At 41.5% G+C, this 20,015-nt stretch overlaps 1 protein-coding gene across 1 annotated transcript in view; it reads right to left on the reverse strand.

Annotated features, from left to right (window-relative positions):
- Positions 1–2,633: 2,633 nt before the first annotated feature.
- slc8a2b (solute carrier family 8 member 2b) overlaps positions 2,634–20,015 on the reverse strand; it is a gene marked incomplete at its 3' end in the record, with an annotated part of 80,490 nt that continues 63,108 nt past the window's right edge. Inside the window, exons 11-14 of the mRNA XM_084063738.1 lie at positions 14,592–14,716; positions 8,627–8,726; positions 3,784–4,062; positions 2,634–3,010 (exon numbers count right to left, since the gene is read on the reverse strand). Coding sequence (XP_083919864.1) covers positions 2,634–3,010; positions 3,784–4,062; positions 8,627–8,726; positions 14,592–14,716 — 881 coding nt within the window. The remainder of the gene's footprint in view (positions 3,011–3,783; positions 4,063–8,626; positions 8,727–14,591; positions 14,717–20,015) is intronic.

Genomic DNA, 20,015 nt, shown 5'->3' on the forward strand with positions numbered 1-20,015 from the left:
CATAGAATAAATGAAGGAAAGGAAATAGGAAACATTTCAGTGGTGTAAGTAAGTACATTTACTCAAGTACTGTACTTAAGTATAATTTTGATGGTACTTTTACTTTACCGGAGTATTTCCAATTGTCTATACATTTACTTCTACTCCACTACATCTCGGAGGCAAATATTGTACTTTTACTCCACTACAATTATTTGAAATCTTTAGTTACTAGTTACTTTGCAGATATAAATTATTAAATTATAAAACATGTATTAATCACTTTAGCCTTATTTTATACCTTAAGATCACGCGTTGTGAGCTTGTAGATCTGCTATTTTCAAACATCTTTGTACTTTTACTTTTGGTAATTTAAGTACATTTTGATACCAATACTTTTGTACTTTTACACAAGTACATTTTGAATTCCGGACTTTTACTTGTAACAGAGTACTTCTACATTGCAGTATTGATACTTACTTTTACTTAAGTAAAGCATTTGAGTACTTTTTCCACCACTGCTTATTTTGACCTACCCATCACACTGGTTGATTGGTTACAAAATGCACAAGCATGCACTGAGAGCCTATACTGCCCCCTCAAGGACAATTACCAAACAACACAAGTGGATTTTGTCCTAGGTTTTCCATATTGGGTAAAACTAGATTACAAGTTATTATTTTGCACAGAAAACAGGTTCAGTCTACAGTGTTATTCAAAGTAGCTGTTTATGTACAAGGGCTGTGCATTAACTTTTCAAATGTAGCCAATTACCTGGTCAACATTGTAGTCTGTAATGTAATCCCTTACTTTACTCTAATCCATTGCATATGCCACTAAATTAAGAATGTATAATAATTTGTAGGCTGCAATTTTAATTTCATCTGTTCTCAACTACCAACTCAACATCTGTAAATGATGTTAGCTTTCTATAATCCCCCCAAGGAAAAAAAAATCTACAATCTCACTACCCCTTTCCCTTTAATGATGTCCATCAAGTAATGACCTATTATTTACACTATATGTTTTGTTTTGTTTTGTTTTGTTTTGTTTCATTTTCAGTTCAGTTCAGACCAGATCATTGTTGTAACAATATTACATATGTAATATATTACCACCCAACTGTAAATCACTACCTCAGCTAGAGCTGAGGAGGGGACAGCTGTTTTGCTGGCTTCAGTGGACAGTAACGCACTTTGATGGACCACAAGCTGACCACTGAGTAAAGTCAGTGAGGGGGGGACATAAAACCATATTTACACCTCCAGCACAGAGCTAAATTGTTATCTATCAACACTCAGGCACAGCTCCAGCACTCGTAAAAATGTGCAACGTTTTCAATATTTTCAAGAAATGCGAACATAGTTTTACTCCAGAGTTCAGACCGTCCGGCAGTGAAACCAAAGGGGTAGGAGGTGTTTCAAGAAAGGGTCACAGATAAAGATGTCACGTGGTTCTCCCCCTTTCAGATAATAATCTCCCCAAATCGATCAGTTGTACCATAGACTGTTCTTTCTTCTTCTTCCACCGGACTCTGAGAGTGCTCTCTGAGTCTTTCCAAGTTATGTGTAACCAATATAGTCTATGTGCATTGTGGTGGATCCAGTTTTCCAAACCCGTCAGACCTTTTCACAGGTATAGCATCGCTCTGGTATCTATAGAAAAGAGGAACATCTACGCCCTTATACAGTATGTAAACTAACAGCGCAGTGTGGAAAGCTGCTTCCCTCTATATATGCCATGTCAGATGACCTTCACCATTGTATCATTTGTCCATCACAGTAAACAATAATGGAACTTTGAGACTGGATTCTGTCATTGTAAACATTCTACTCTTTTTTTCCCTCCTTTTTGTTTTTGGTCAAATGGTGCTCCATCCTTATTCAAGAACAGTTAAGCTGTAACAATGAGAGGTGAGTAGAAGGGAGGGGCCAGTGGGACTGAGAGGGTATGCAGTTCTACAATCCTTTTGTGTTGAGTGAAAGTGGGTGGTGATGCTTTCTCTGTATCAACCTTTCTCCGTATCAACCATTTACCTCTATTGTTTCGTGTCTGGTATCCGCAGTTTCACCTCCACGTCTCTGGTAAAAATCTTGTTGTTTTTTTTGCACGACACCTTCCATTGTAGACTGATCCTTCCGGTCTAAACGAAATCATGGCGGACATAAACAATTATGCCATTCTGTAAAAACTTCAAAACACAACGTGGCTCAACCCCTTTCAGTGAAGCCAATCTGGGTGGCATGCTGCTAAAACATCACGTCACTCCTTACATCTAACTTCCTTACTCTCTATTTTACTTCAACTTTACAAGATTTTCTTTCTCCTCTGTCTACATGCTACCGTTGCTTTGTATTCACGTTTCTGTTCCATCACAAACACTTTCCTATGCCTTCCGGAGTCCATGACCGTGTCAGTTATCAATCATGTGTTTCGTCAAGATGCAAATCATTTTTACACAGGTATAATGGCTCAGCGGCCATAGCATGTCTGTAGGGTTCATATATCAGTAGTAAAGACTGCCTGTAATCTTTTTTCAGATTCAAGACTATAGAACATATTCAGGCAGCCAAACAGATGAGATGTGGTGTGTCTAACAATGGACGTATGTACGAGGGTCAAGATATCTGTGTACGTAGCGGTGTGATTTCATTCTAGAAGCCCGCGATGTGGCAGTAGGCCTCCAGGCTGGAGAAGAGGATGTATAGGAACCAGAGGCCAAAAAAGAGCATGCATGTCAGCACGCGGGACGATTTCGGACCGCCCAGCTCTCCGCCAATGGAGGGGCGTCGCCGGAACAAGAGCACGCCCATGCAGATGAAAGCAAAGATGGTGAACAGGGTGACGGAGAAGGCCAACGACCCCGGGTCCACCAGGAACTTTTTGCCCTGGACGTTCCAGTAGACGGCGGCCACCGACCAAGCCACGCCGATCCCCAGGAACACGTTGACGGCGTTGCTGCCGGTGACGTTCCCCACCGATGCGTCCGCGTGCTGATCCTGGGTGGCGGCTACTTTACTGGCAAAGGTGTCTGGGAGAGGAGAGAGAGAGAGCGAGGCAACGAGAGAGCAGAATGAAGTAAGTAAGCATGTAAACGTGTGGACGGGCACGCACGCACGCACGCACGCACGCACGCACACCAGTGGTGGAAAGTAACTAAGTACATGTACTCAAGTACTGTACTTAAGTAAAAGGTTGAGATATTTTGTACTTAACTTGAGTATTTCCAATTTCCAATACTTTTACTTCTACTCCACTACATCTCAGAGGCAAATGTGGTACTTTTACTCCACTACAATATTTGAAAACTTGAGCTACTAGTTACTTTTTACATGTACCACTTCAGCCCTAAATACATTTCGGCCGTTTGAAAATAGCCGATCTACAAGCTCACAATGCGCCGCAATGCAACGCATTGTGAGCTTGTAGATCTGCTATTTGCAAAAGGTTTGTATACATTTGAAAACTTGAAAGGGGACATTCTGCATAATGAGTACTTTTACTTTTGGTACTTTAAGTACATTTGATGCCAATACTTTTGTACTTTTACTCAAGCACATTTTGAATTCCGTACTTTTACTTCTAACAACGTATTTCTATATTGATACTTTTACTTAGAAAAACATTAAATATTTTTCCACCACTGACACACACACGCACACGCACACACACACACATGCGCACACGCGCACGCGCATACGCACAAATGCACACGCACACATGCACACGCACACTTAACACACTCATGCACACGCGCGCATTGTACAAAGTCTTGCCCCCCCCCCCCACTATAACATATCACACCTGGAATGGACGTTCCCAGAGCGACAAACACCACGGCGGTCACGCTGTCGCGGAGCCCCACCGTGCAGCCAAAGTGGGACGCCAGGTCCCCGATGACGGCCGTCAGGAGGCCGATGACGCTGATGGAGACGCAGAAGCAGGCCCAGCCGTTCCAGTACTCGGTGGGCGGCACGCAGGCGAACAGGACCTTCCAGAAGACGGTGAGGAAGTGCATGACGTAGTCGTAGCAGGACGGGTGGCGCGCCTCGCCGCCCTCGTCATCGTCGTCGTCTCCGTCGCCTGTAGGGGAGAAAAAGACGAGTGGGAGAGAGAGACGTTGTGGATAGATCGTTGTTGAGCCCTTTGACGAGGTGATGATAACCATAAAGCAGTGGTGGAAAGTAACTAAGTACGTTTGCTCAAGTGCTGTACTTGAGTAAAACTTTTGAGGTGTTTGTACTTTACTTGAGTGTTTCCAATTTCCAATACTTTTACTTGTACTCCGCTACATGTCAGAGACAAATATTGAACTTTTACTACAATTATTTGAAAACTTTTAGTTACTAGTTACTTTTTAGATTTGGATTATTATCACAAATCATACATTAACCACTTCAGCTTTGTATACATTTTGGCCATTTGAAAATAGCATTGTAGATCTGCTATTTTCAAAAGATTTTTATACATTTGAAAACTTGAAATGGGACATTCTGCATAATGAGCACTTTCTACATTTGGTGCTTTAAGAACATTTTGATACCAATACTTGCACTTTTACTCAAGTAAATTTTGAATTCCGGACGTTTACTTATAAGGGTGCGCTCCCACCGCACTTTTATTTTACCTCTGGGGCAGAATCTGCCAATGCTTTGTCAATGCAAATGCGTGGATTCCTGGTCTTGCAGATTTCTTCCAAGAATCCACGCATTTGCATTGACAAAGCATTGGCAGATTCTGCCCCAGAGGTAAAATAAAAGTGCGGTGGGAGCGCACCCTTAGGGCGCGCTCCCACCGCACCTTTATTTTACCCCTGGGGCAGAATCTGCCAATGCTTTGTCAATGCAAATGCGTGGATTCCTGGTCTTACGGATTTTTCCCAAGAATCCACGCATTTGCATTGACAAAGCATTGGCAGATTCTGCCCCAGAGGTAAAATAAAAGTGCGGTGGGAGCGCGCCCTTACGGAGTATTTCTACAAGCCAGTATTGATATTTTTACTTAAGTAAAATATGTGAATACTTTTTCCACCACTGCCATAAAGTACTTAGTAGCTTTTTGTGAAATATTTGCTATTGGCAATGAGCCTGTCAGTCCACAAGGGGGGGCTGCTTGCATTACAAACGACATATCATCCAAGGAGCACTTTCTTGCTCTTATTACTGTTATTGTTACTATCACAAATTCATGAATAAACTGCCAAGGCTAATTACGACAGAGAGACAGTCTGAGTGAGGGTATTATGTGCTCAGACAGTAGGCCTACACAGGCTTGTCCTGTAATTCATAACTTACTTATCTGAATGGCTGGTATGATTCACTGCAATATGGTATTACTGCTGATACTGTGGTAGTGCACTTGAGCAAGTCACAGAAGCCAATACTCTACCCAGGGGTATGGTTTTACAGGTGACACTGCACTTCAACCTGACACATAATGTATACTGTATGTATTGTGGGGTATACAGTATACTTATTCAGTGGTAGAACAAGCACTCAAATGTTTTACTTAAGTAAAAGTATCAATACTGCAATATAGAAATACTCTGTTACAAGTAAAAGTCTGGAATTCAAAATATGCTTGAGTAAGAGTACAAAAGTATTGGCATCAAAATGTACTTAAAGTACCAAAAGTAAGTAGGCTACTCATCAGGCAGAATGTCCCATTTCAAGTTTTCAAATGTATAACATCTTTTGAATATAGCAGATCTACAAGCTCACAATGCGTCACATCGCTGATCTCCCTATCAAAATGTACTTAAAGTACCAAAAGTAAAAGTAGGCTACTCATCAGGCAGAATGACCAATTTCAAGTTTTCAAATGTATAAAAATCTTTTGAATATAGCAGATCTACAAGCTCACAATGCGTCGCATCGTGACGCATTGTGAGCTTATGAGCTTGTGAGCTTATGTGAGCTTATGAGTCTATTTTCAAATGGTTGAAATGTATATAGGGCTGAAGTGGTTAATGCATAATAATCTAAATCTACAAAGTAAAATGTTCAAATAAATGTAGTGGCGTAAAAAGTACAATATTTGGATCCGAGATGTAGTGGAGTAGAACTAAGTAAAAGTATTGGAAATTGGAAACACTCGAGTAAAGTAAAAAATATATATCTTTTTTACTTAAGTGCAGTACTTGAGTACTGTACATGTACTTAAAGACGGGGTGCCGTGATTTTCAGTGATCCCCCCCCCCTAAAATTCAAGACATTCAATCTATACAATCGTGTGCTTCCAATTTTCAGTTTCAGTTTCAGTTTATTTTTATTTATAGTGCAACATCACCCCAAGGGGTCTCTGTGCACTTCACAACAATTTTGTGGCAACAGTTTGCAGAAGGACATTTCCTGCCCCATGCCCCCCACACCTCTACATAAAGAAATGGTTTGTTGAGATCAGTGGGGAAGAACTTGACACTAGAGTTCTCAAAATCTGCCCAAACCCGACCGTACCCGACCCGATGTTTTCGGGCCGAGCCGGGCCCAAAATCTATGCTAATTGGTCGGGCTGGGCCGAGCCTCGGATTCCCTGAAGAAAATAAATAAATAAATCTATTATCCCCAAAAAAGAAAATTTCCCCTAGCGGCCTAGCGGTAAGGCCGACGGAAAGGGCAGTGTAAGTGTTGGAGGCAGCTCAAAGTGAACTTTACTTCCTAGCCCGTGTTATTCAAGACAAACCGGCGACAATGGCCAAAACTCAGGCGAAAATCTGCGATCGAAAATCGTTGAAAGTGGCCGTTTTCAAGATGTTTTGGCCATTATCACGCACGCGCGCACGCACGCACGCACACACACACACACACACACACACACACACACACACACACACACACACACACACACACACACACACACACACACACACACACACACACACACACACACACACACACACACACACACACACACACACACAGGTTTGTATTATTATACTTGTGAGGACATCAACGCTTCAGGACAGCCATTTAATCTGCGATTGAAAATCGGTGAAAGTGGCCGTTTTCAAGATGTTTTGGCCATTATCTCTGGAACTGAAGGTCCAATCTGCTCAGTTCAAAGCTTGTTGGATGTGTGACTTTGAGGACATTAAAGGGGAAGACCACTTATTTTCAATGTGTGGAAATAAGAACCCCCCCGCGTATGTCACTGATCACATGACCTCAATCAATTATCCAGTTCTAGGCAACACAGAAGGAGGGGGGGGGGGGGTCTTATTTCTACACAACAGCTCTAAGGTGTATCAAAGACATGAGTTCAATGTTGAAAATGAGTGGTCTTCCCCTTTAAGCACATAATGACACAGACCGGGCCTTAATTTTCAGGCCCGTTGAGAATTCTACTTGACACAGCGCCGTGACATTAACCCTATCCAACACCTGGAATGAATTGGAACATCAAATGCGAGCCGGGCAATAATCACCCACCATCAGTGTTTGACCTCATCAATGTTACAGCTAGTAAATGTTGTAGGAAAGGGGGGACCAACTCCATATTGATGTGATTTCCAATGACTTGGTTCAATATCAGACTAGACAACAAGATGAAAGATCTGAAGGGCAGTAGTAATAGAGTTTCCTTCACAAAGGATCAGTGGGATGAAAAAATACATCTACTTCTAAAAAGATGCAAATGGCTGTATAGCAAAAAAGAAAAATAGAAAAAAAAGAAACTATAGGGATGAAAGTTTGTATCCCAAGGGCAGTAGTAATAGAGTTTCATTAACAAAAGATCAGTGGAGGAGAAAGGATGTCTAGTATCTACTTCAAAAACGTTGTGAATGTCAGTATGGCAAAACAACAACAACAAAAAAGTAGAGAGTAAATTTGTGATTTCTAGCTTTAAGGACCACCTTGACCTCTCGATCAATGAAGAGATTTTAAAAGCAGAGCTTCTAATGAGGTAAACAGCCAAACACTCCACAATGTTTGACTGAAATGGAATGCTTTAGCCATGAGAGATAGGGGCTTATAGGGCTAATGTGCTACTTTCTTACCTATTTATCCATTTGTACACGAGATAAACTAAAAAAACAACAACTTACGAGTCACACACGCACGCACGCACGCACGCACGCACGCACGCACGCACGCACGCACACACACACACACACACACACACACACACACACACACACACACACACAGGTTTGTATTATTATACTTGTGAGGACATCAACGCTTCAGGACAGCCATTTTATGAATGTCATTTAAAAAAATATATATATTTAACCGTAAGCCTAAAGCCGAAAAACAGCAGATCTAAAAGCCCACAACGCGTCGCGCTGCGACGCGTTGCGACGCGTTGCGACGCGTTGTGGGCTTATAGATCGGCTGTTTCTCGGTGCCCGACACTGGCGTGCGACTAAGTATAAATCACGTTTAACTCTAATTCCAATCCCTAAACCTAACCTCTAAATGACTAATCCTAACCTGAATGTTTTTCTAATTAAAAACGTATCACTAAAAATGTTTTTTTTAAACTATAAAACAACCATTTGTGTTGTGAGGACCAGGAAAACGGTCCTCACAATGTCTATTTCTTCAAATTCTACTACTCGGTCCTCGCAAGTATAATACAAACACACACACACACACACACACACACACACACACACACACACACACACACACACACCGCTCCTCACCTGCGCTGACAGTGACAGCTTCCACAAACTGCTCCCTCCAGGAGTGGGTGCCAATAACCAGTGCCAGGTTGGTCTTTTTGATGAGCTTGTCCACCGTGCTCTGCCAATCAAAAAAAGCACAACACCATTAATCAGCGAGCAAACAGAGCACAGGACCCATGACAAGTCCATTAACCCATTTAGACCAGGAAAGAATCTGTGTCATTTTTAGATGTCTTTGGCTATTCAAAAATAGCAGATCTGCAAGCTCATAGCGCGGCACCTATATGAGCTCGTAGATCTGCAATTTTTTTTAAAAATCGTGAACATTTGTAATTCAAATATTTGCTTCATGGAGGTCCCTGGAACTAGATATTTTGAGATGGGGGTCCGCGGCCAAATACATATCATCTTGGGGGTCCTTGACATGAAATAGTTTCACTGATTATAGCAGCGTAAGTGTTTTCAAAAAACTGTTAGGATTTAGAAGACATTTGTAGAATGCAAAAGATTTGAGTTACAAATGTTTGCTGCAAAAATAAAAATATATTAAAATATTTTCAAGATTTTTCAAAAAATAGCCAAAGGAATATAAAAATGACACACAGATGCGTTCCCGGTCTTAATAGGTTAAGACGAGACGGAGCCACCAACAAGGCCTCATTAGAAATGTCACTATCACTTTCTTTCAGATGGAGAGTCTTCAACTGAGTTGACATGATGATGCCACATGTAGCATTCTGCTGTCACGTTATGGGAAGACGACTGACATGCATTTTATGTACATTTAGATTCAGTGGTGGAAAGTAACTAAGTACATTTACTTAAGTACCGTACTTAAGTACAATTTTGAGGTATTTGTACTTTACTGGAGTATTTCCAATTTCAGTACTTTTACTTCTACTGAAATATGCATTGATATTGTCTCATTTCATGATTTAATTCAACAGATTGTATCCTCCTATTTGTGCTTTGGCAATGAGAGCTTTTCAATCCACTGACATTGATCTGTAGGTACTTAAAGTGGGCGTCAATCACCCTGAACTGCATTATTGCCCCGACTCGGCTCTTTGAGTCCACAAATCATATGAGACAGAGCTCATTTTATTGCAACAATTGGGTCAATAGACTTGGGACAGGGATGTTGCATTTTATTACACTCGCACGCAGCCATGCACGCACGCACGCACGCACGCACGCACGCTCTGCAATGCAGAAGTTCTCTGTTACAAGTAAAAGTTCGGAATTCAAAATTTACTTGAGTGAAAGTACAAAAGTATTGGTATCAAAATGTACTTACAGTACCAAAAGTAAAAGTACTAAAATGTTTGAAAATAGCAGATCTACAAGCTCACAATGCGTCGCGATGCGACACGTTATGAGCTTGTAGATCTGCTATTTTCAATTAGCCTAGGTATAAAATAGTACTTTGTTACTTTACACCACTGACACGTACACACGCACGCACACGCACACACGCACGCACGCACGCACGCACGCACGCACGCACGCACGCACGCACGCACGCACGCACGCACGCACGCACGCACGCACGCACGCACGCACGCACGCACACACACACACACACACACACACACACACACACACACACACACACGAGGGAAAGAGGGGAGAGCGGTGAAAGGAGGGGTAGATGAATAGAAAAGAAGGAGCTGCTCTCCTCTTTTAGTGTGTTCATTTGTAGTCGTTTTCTTCATTTGTTTCCTCTTTTGTCTTATCCTGCCTCCCCCCGCTGCAGGTGCATTATTTACTTTAATCAAACGAGCCCAAATGAAATGCCGTGGAGCGCCGACATAACGGCGAGCAGGGCGTGTTTGCTCTGCTGTTGTGTCCAGAGGGTGCAATTGGTGAAAAAGTAATTTCAAATGTTTGTAGTAGTTTAAGCCATTAAGACCGGGAACGCGTACTTGTGTCATTTTAGGTTTGAGCTATAACCATTATTCTATACTTTGGCCTATTCAAAAACAGCAGATATACAAGGTCATAGCGCAGCACCGAGTGCCGCGCTATGAGCTTGTAGATCTGCTGTAATTTTGAAAAATCTTGAAAAGTTGTGCAAATCTTTGAATATATATATTTTTTAAAGCGAACATTTGTAACTGTCAAATGTCTCGACAAATGTCTTCCTTTTTCTGAAAAAAATATTGTTGCTATAATCAGCGGTGCTCCATCTTTTTCCATGTCAAGGACCCCCAAAATGATATGTATTTGGCCGCGGACCCCCATCTCAAACTATGTTGTTCCAGGGACCCCCCAGAAGCGAAGATTTGATGTGCCGCACTATCAGCTTGTATATCTGCTATTTTTGAATAGCCTAAAGTATAAAATAATGGACGGTTAAAGTGATGATGACAGATGAGTTCCCGGTTTCAATTGGTTAAATCATTATGAGTAGCCCCGTCGGTGCATAAACCTCCCTATAGGAGCTAATGGAAGGAGGAACACAGAACACTTGATTAATTTAACAAAGAAGACCACCGCGGTGCACACAGGTAGGGTGACCAACTTCAAACAGACCCATTGAGGGACAGACGTACCGCGCGCGCACATTTTTTGCGCGGTTCTGGGCGGATTGGGTTCGTTTTTTTCCAGTTTTTGGTTTCTTTATTTCGGTTTTAGGGTTAAGATTAGGGTTAGGTTAGGGTTATGTTATTTAATTCTTATTTTTGCCTGATTTTACCGATTTATTTAAAAAAAAAATATATATATATATATATTTATATATATATATACAAAAAATATATATATATATATTTTCTTTTCATATCTTTGATTTTCGGGACATTGCTCTGCTTGTGCGGGACGCGGGACAGAGGGTCCAATTTCGGGACTGTCCCGCGAATTTCGGGACGGGTGGTCACCCTACACACAGGGGATGTTGAAGGCTTCTCTGATTAACCATCCGTCACGTCTCTGATGTCTAATTAGGCGAGAATGTTGACATTCTTGTACATTTCAAAGACTAGTATACAAAGCGATCCACTCTCTTCATGTGTTTAAGTGAACCTTTTTAGAATGGAGGTATGTAAAGTTGTTCTGCCAATCAGAGCCAAAAGCGGATGGTATTTGCTTAATTAAAATACACAGGCTGCATAAATTGCACCAAAGCCTTCTAGCATGCCCTGGGCGAGGTGATGTAGGCTACTGTATGTATCACATGGAACTCATATTTTGAATAATTCAAACTAATTGCTACAAGGGGTAAAAAGCTCAGGTTCAGTGGCGTGTGAAAGGGTATGATGGAGTATAGCCTTACGTAACCTGACCAGCAACCAGTGGTGGAAAAAGTACTCAAATGTTTTACTTCAGTAAAAGTATGAAGCCGGACAGCCGGAATGTAGACGCATCCCGGGAGCAGTATGGGTTAGCGCTCCAGGCTGTGTCTTCCGTGAGGAAGAAGCCCAACAAACCCACGGTGAGGCCTTTAGGAGGGCCATTCAATCAATCCGCAAGTGGAGCCTGCAGTACCACCACGGCCCAAGGAACCATCACGCCAGAAGGAAATGTTTGGATCGGGGCAGTGCACCTGATCTGGTGCAGCGCTCAGGTCCTGGACCTGGTGAGACGAAGGAGGAGCCCGGCCAGGAGGCCACCCACAGTGCCTAGTCCCTCCACGTGTCAGAGTCTCCCCGTGTTCAGGCAGAGTACTTCCGGAGAAGCGGACTGAGTGGCCCTGTCTTTCCCTATAGGACTGACCGTGGGTACCTACTGGGACGTAAGTCGGGGCTTGATCAACCCTGGCTGGGTCACCTGGGCGAGGGTGTATGTTGTTGCGAAACCCGAAACACCCGATGACCCCAGGCTACAACACTGATGATACGTCCCAGTTGCATCCATGTGTTTTTCTTTATTATATGAAAATACTGCAATATAGAAATACTCATGAGTCATAAGTAAAAGTCCGGATTTCAAGATGTACTTGAGTAAAAGTACAACAGTATTGGCATCAAAATGTACTTAAAGTACCAAAAGTAAAAGTATACTCATTATGCAGAATGTCCCATTTCAAAGTTTATACAAATCTTTTGAAAATAGCAGATCTACAAGCTCACAAGATCTACAAGCTCTACAAGAACTACAAGCTCACAATGCGTCGCATTTTAAAAATAAATGTTTTTTTTTCTTTCTTTTTTAAAAACTTTTTCCACACAGAACCAGGAGATAACATGCATACAAACTGTCTCAATAGCACCCCGTACCAAACAGGACAATGTGGTATTGCAGGTGAAAGTGCTTTATAAGCCAGAGAGAAGTTAGTTGGAATGAGTATATCTGAGGCTTGATTTAGGCTCAAACCTTTTGAAAAACGTTTGAGGGACATAAACAATATGATATTAAATATTACTATTTTTTTTTAAATTCATGGTGTAGATCCTTTAAACTTTGACTATTTGAAAATAGCAGATCTACAAGCTCAAAATGCGTCACGATGCGACGCGTCGTGAGCTTGTAGATCTGCTATTTTCAAAAGATTTTTGTACATTTTATACATGAAATGGGACATTCTGCTTACTGAGTACTTAACACTTTTGGTACTTTAAGTACATCTTGATACCAATACTTTTGTACTTTTACTCAAGTACATTTAGAATCCCAGGTTTTTACTTGTAACAGAGTATTGCAGTATTGCTACTTTTACTTAAGTAAAACATGTGAGTACTTTTTTCCACCACTGCGTGGAGATGAGGAAGGAAAGAGGAGGGCACGTGAAAAGCCATAATGGAGGACGCTAGCATAAAGTGACCAGAAAAGCACTGCATATTCTGCTGACAGTATACGGATGGTCAGCTGAGTGTGTGTGTGTGTGTGTGTGTGTGTGTGTGTGTGTGTGTTTTTTTTTTACAAATCATGAACATTGTTGCAAATCTTTGAATATATATATTTTTAAAGCGAACATTTTTTACTCAAATCTTTGCTTCTGGGGGATTCTACAAATCACTTCTAAATCCTAACAGTTTTTAAAAAAAATGTATGTTGCTAGTGGTTTCCAAACCTTTTTTCATGTAAAAAAAATATATTGTGTTCCAGGGACCCCCAGAAGAAAGATTTGAGTCAAAAATGTTCGCTTTAAAAATATATATATTCAAAGATTTGGACACATTTTCCAAAACGCTTTTTCCACAACGCACTCAGTGCCGTGCTATGAGCTTGTAGATCTGCTATTTTTGAATAGCCAAAGAAATCTTAAAATGACACAGATGCTTCCCCGGTCTTAATGGGTTAAATGGGCACACTTTACGAGATTTCATATACAATTGCTGGCAGTCTGGGATAGAGAGAGTCCAGTCGATAACTGTGAACCACAAACAACGCTCTGGAAGTGCTTTAATTTAGGCCCTGAATGAATCTATTGGGGAGCCCACTGGTTTACACAGATAGTAAAATCCTCAGTGTGAATTTAATTGAACACTTAACCCTTTAAGACCGGGAACGCATCTGTGTCATTTTAAGAATTCTTTGGGGTATTCAAAAATAGCAGATATACAAGCTCATAGCGTGGCACCAGGTGCCGCGTTATGACCTTGTATATCTGCTATTTTATAAAAATCGTGAAAATGTGTCCAAATCTTTGAATATATATCCTACAAATGTCTTTTAAATCCTAACCGTTTTTTGAAAAAAGGTATGTTGCTATATCACGTCAAGGACCCCCAAAATGATATGTATTTGGCTGCGGACCCCCAATTCAAAATATTTAGTTCCAGGGACTCCCAAGAAGCAAAGATTTGAGTAACAAAAGCTTTAAAAAATATATATATATTCAAAGATGCTAACACATTTTCACGTTTTTTTCAAAAATAGCAGATCTACAAGCTCATAGCGCGGCACTCGGTGCCGCGCTATGAGCTTGTAGATCTGCTATTTTTGAATAGCTCAAAGAAATCTTAAAATGACACACAGATGCGTTCCCGGTCTTAAAGGGTTAAATTGTTATGTGATACATAATAACCATGTACGGTAATACCTTGAACTCATAGGACTCCTCGATGACCACCTCCAGTCTGCTGTGCTCCCCCAGGATGGGCTTCCCCATCTCTGCTATCCTCCTGGCCTCCTCCTCCTCAGAACTCAGCTGGCCCTCTGCTCCTTCTGCAGGGAGGAGGGGAGAGAGAGAGAGAGAGAGAGAGAGAGAGAGAGAGAGAGAGAGAGAGAGAGAGAGAGAGAGATTGAGAGAGAGACTCCAGCACATGGCACATACGTAAATAGATATTTTCAGGTCATCACTTTATCAATAATCAAGCTTTAATCAGCATTTTATCTTGAGCTGTATTTAGCTTGTGTGCATTAGTCCATAAATGTTAACTCTGAGTGTGTGTGTGTGAGAGAGAGAGAGAGAGAGAGAGAGAGAGAGAGAGAGAGAGAGAGAGAGAGAGAGAGAGAGAGAGAGAGAGAGCATGTGTGCACTCATGCTGAGTAGACAGCATGGGGAGATGAAGGCTGGAGCCTATGTGTAGGTATAGTGATGGGTCGTTCATGATCGATTCGTTCAAAAGAACTAGTTCATTGCCGTGAGGGGGTCGCACCCAAAACACCAGGTTGAGAATTGATTGCGTGAAACAATCACCTGTGCATCCAGTCTCAATGTTGGTAAACAAATAATCGGTCTATAAGGAAAAGACAGTCCACATGAATGGCCTGTAGTTTTTCTTTTTCTTACCTTAATACAAATGTTCATAAATACTATATGCTTCCAGTCGCTAGTTTAAAGTCTCCTTTCAATCATCATGATATGGTCTTGGTAAACTATGGTCCCATTTATTTTAAAATTGATGAAAAAGTAGGTTATGCTCTGGGAGGGGCGGGCAGTGTCGTGCACAGACATTTTGAGGGGCAGGTGCTCAAGTAAATGTCATTTTTTTTGTTTACTTGGTCTGCTCTTTTTTCCATCTACACCTATACCTCTTTGCCAAAAATAGCCGATCTACAAGCTCACAACGCCTCGCAGCGCGAGGCGTTGTGAGCTTGTAGATCTGCTATTTTTGGCTAAAGTTCTCCTCAGAAAAGGGATTCTAGGTTTCGAGTGGTTATGGTAAAAAGAAAAATCATGTCACAAAGATTTGGCGGACCCCCTGTAGTAACTCTGAGGACCCCCTAGAGGTCCCGGATCCCCTGTTGAAGACCCCTGCTGTAAACTGAAAAAAAAAAAAACTTTTTTTTTTTTTTTCAAAAGGGCACTTCTGGTCATGAGGGCAAAAGGCAGTTGCTCCAGCACCACCTAGAGTCTATCTGTGCACGTCCCTGGGGGCGGGATGATTTGATTGACAAGCTGTCTCTTTTGATAGATTATTTTTTAGGTAGTTTAGTTTTTATTTAGACACGCCAGAGAGTGCCAGGACAGTGATTCAGGACGGACACGGCGAAAGACATGCTGCTACACAGCTTCCAGCCAGAATGGCAAGACATTGAAATATGGTTGATACTGTACTTGGTCATCCAATGGCGGACCCCTACCCCTCTGTCAACTGTTTCCCATCTCTCCCTCCACTGGGCTCTTGAATAAAGAAAATGTGCTATTCAAATACTGCATCTAGAGTGTCCTTACAATATTGATGTAACTTCCTTATGGCCCCACGGTGAACCTACCTTATGCCATCTGTATAGAGGGCTTAACCCTTTAAGACCGGGAACGCATCTGTGTGTCATTTTTAGATTTCTTTGGGCTAGAAGTAGTTGGAGTTTGAGCTTGCAGATCTGCTATTTTTAGAAAAGAAATCGTGAAAATGTGTGCAAATCTTTGAATATATATATATACTGTATATATTTTTAAACTCAAATCTTTTCTTCTGGGGGGTCCTTGGAACAACATATTTTGATATGGGGGTCCACTGCCAAATACATATAATTTCGGGGGTCCTCGACATGAAACAGTTTGAGGACCACTGATATTATAGCAACATAAGTAAAAAAAAAAGCTTGTAGATCTGCTATTTTTTAATAGCCCAAAGACATCTTTAAAACGACTCTTTTAACCCTTTTAACCCTTTTAACCCTTCCCGGTCTTAATGGGTTAAAAGAGATAGCACCCAGAGCCATTTGTGAGTCTGTCTGCATGGAGTAGCAGGGGAATTAATATCGATACGCAGTGTGGATTGTGTTATCGATCTACTGCCAAAACGACCGGCACCAGCACCTACACACCAATTACAGTTCATCTTCAGTTAATAGAAAAGGAGCGCAGCCATATTAATCTTCTAAGAGGTCTCTAAGAGATGGTGTTTAAGGTCCAGCCGTTTCACATTCTCTAAACCCCAAAGGACCTCAGAAAACCTTAAACTTATGCTGCTATAATATCAGTGGTTCTCATACTTTTCTCATGTCAAAGGACCCCCAAAATGTAAAAAGTATTTGGCCGCAGAGCCCCACCTCAAAATATTTTGTTTGCTTTAAAACAATATACATATTCAAAGATTTGCAACATTTTCCGCATTTCTTTCCCAAAAATAGCAGATCTACAAGCTCATGAGCTTGTAGATCTGCTATTTTTGAATAGCCAAATAAATCTTAAAATGACATACAGATGCGTTCCCGGTCTAAATGGATTAAGACTTGACTCGAGACATGAAAGCCAAAACACGATCACATTTGACCAGGGGTGCAATGCTCACTGGACGGTCTTGCACGCCATGCCGGAACCTATTTGACCAGGAGCACACGCAGGCACACGCATAGATTTAAAACTACTTTAAAGATGGGGTGCCGTGATTTTCAGTGATTTCATCCCCCCCTAAAACATAATCATCAGGTATTGTGGTTATACTAGGAGGAAGATCTTTTTCAAAAAAGTTGTTAAAAATTGTTAAAATTATGTTTTTATGTGGACACGCCTCCAGTTCATTAAGTATACCTGGTTCTCACTTTAGCACCTCCTCCACCACCTAAGCACCACCCACCTGTCCTAGTCCCTCCTCCTCCTCATGCCCACACCTGTTGTGTTATGATAATGAGGGGGAGGGTACGTTTTTACTATGTCACTAAAGCGCTGTTTTTCTATTGGCACGTTTGACCCTCAAGGTTTCAGCCTCCAGGTAGAAACTCAAAAAAGTCAGAGAAGACATAAAACACCATAAAAACACCACCAGGGGGCTTAATGAAGTTCTATCAACCTCATAGACACATGAAAAACATAAAAAGTGCAAAACCATGGCACCACCTCTTTAAATTCGCACCTCAACAAAGTTTTCAAAGGCTCCCGACTCACACCTAGCGAATTAACATAAGAATAAGCCTAGATGCATATCAATTGTCCATTGTGTGACTTGCAGTGTAGGTGTTAAGCGACGTGCGCGTCACGTCATTGAAATAGAGTGCAAGAACAAACCAAAAGAGCATTGCATGCCTGCATTTGACCCACGCAAAACCCGGAGTGCTAGCTTATTCAAAGTACAGTGCAACTTTAAATGTATCACCATCACAGGCCTATACTGTAGTTTAGCCTACTGCTGTGTGCACAATTCTGCCTTTCCTGAAGCATTTCTTTGGACTAAACCTGGTTACTGGCTGGGCACTGCCAAGCTGGGATGGATGTTTTATTATGGAGATGTGCATAGCTGGAGACTTCAGACTTCAGACTTGACTTGACTGGACTAAAAAGATGCAAAAACAGCTCTGGTGGAACCCCAGGCCTTCTCTGTGTCCATGTTAGTATACCTTTCTTTTCTTTTCATACTGTCATCCTTTCAGCAAAAACATAAAATCGTGTGTGTGTGGGCGACAGGGAGCAGGTACAGTAGATGTGAAAGACACAGACATACTCTGTCTTCCTGAGCTGTACCAGCCTGCTGTCATTCAAAGTGAAAGCTCAGTATCCATATTTTAAAACCATCACCGGACGGACGATCTACCCAGCCCCCATTCCCATTCTCTGCCTATTATGAGCCTATACGGTACGGTATACCGGGATGTCATCATGTTTGAACATTTCAGCTGTATTTAGAGGTCTCTGAGCACTTTTCCTTGATTTCTGCCACTAAATTCAACCTTTCTTGTTGCATCTATGTCAGGGCTGCCAACCCTCCTGGATTCCTCCTGGAGTCTCTTTGATTTCAACCATCTCCTTCTGCACTCCTGGATTGTCCTGATTTCTCCTTGATTTTGTATCAAACTCCCCAAATTCCCCAGAACACAGGAAATTACATCTACTATGTTAAAAAGGTTTCTGGGGGGAGGACCCACAGAGCCCCATGCAATCATACACAGATAGTCACTTTTCACCCATTTAAGACTGGGAACACATCTGTGTCATTTTTAGATTTCTTTGGCTATTCAAAAAATAGCAGATCTACAAGCTTCGAAAACCCTAACAGTTGTCTGAAAAACGTTGCTATAATATCAGTGGTTCTTCTCAAACTTTTTCATGTCAAGGACACCCCAAATTATGTGTTTGGCCACCGATGCCCATCAAAATATGTTGTTCCAGGGACCCCCCCAGAAGCAAAGATTCGAGTTAAAAATGTTTCCAAAAATACAAGTATTCAAAGAAATGTTCAAGATTTTTCAAAATATAGCCAAAGTATGAAATAATGGTTATAGCTAAAAATCTAAAATGACACACAGATGCGCTCCCGGTCTTAATGGGTTAAGGAGGCTAATGAATGGTTATTTGTTATTAAAGATGGGTCTTAAATTGCTAATCTAATGCTAGCAGCCCTGATCTATATGTTGTGTTTTTTAGGAGGAACCGAATGTTATATAAGGCTCCAGATTTGACTTTCATAATGAACATAACCCAACCTATTCCAGCTGATCTGAAGCACACTAGTGGGTCCATTCTTTATTCTACATTTGACTTTCCATCCAAGAGGTATTTCCACATTAAATGGATGATAATCTGACACGCCCCACTGCACATTAGTTCATAATGTTTGGCTTAGATCTAATGAATGAGTTTGTTTTTGCCAAAAACTCATCTAGGTCTCTCTCATTTGTCACGGCTCATGAGAGCGTCCTCCCATTTAATCTCCAAAAACTGTCTCTATACAAGCCTATAATGCGCGCGGTGCCTAGCTCATTTAGCCAGAACTAATTTCCTAACCATTCCATTAACACAGAGCTCTCTCTGTGTTCGTGTCAGGGAGGCCAGCTCTGCTTGATTTGAATGGAGGGTGACACAGAGGCTGATCTCATCCCAAAAACAAGAGACTGTGAGAGAGGCCAGTAATGTGCCAGAACCAATATGGGACCAAACGGGGATAAACAAACGTGTACAAAAGGATCAGACGATCCCACACCAACCCCATGTCCAGTGTTGCCAGATGTCCGATAATTATCGTATTTGTCTTACTTATCGTACTTATCAATAATTCCAAAAATGCCTAAATGTACGATCATTTCGCCATATCACAAAAGAGTGAGTGAATTTACTAAATTGATGATTGAAAGGAGACTTTAA

Source organism: Gymnoscopelus microlampas, assembly GCF_963454915.1.
Source record: "Gymnoscopelus microlampas genome assembly, chromosome: 8".
Taxonomy (NCBI): Eukaryota; Metazoa; Chordata; class Actinopteri; order Myctophiformes; family Myctophidae; genus Gymnoscopelus; species Gymnoscopelus microlampas.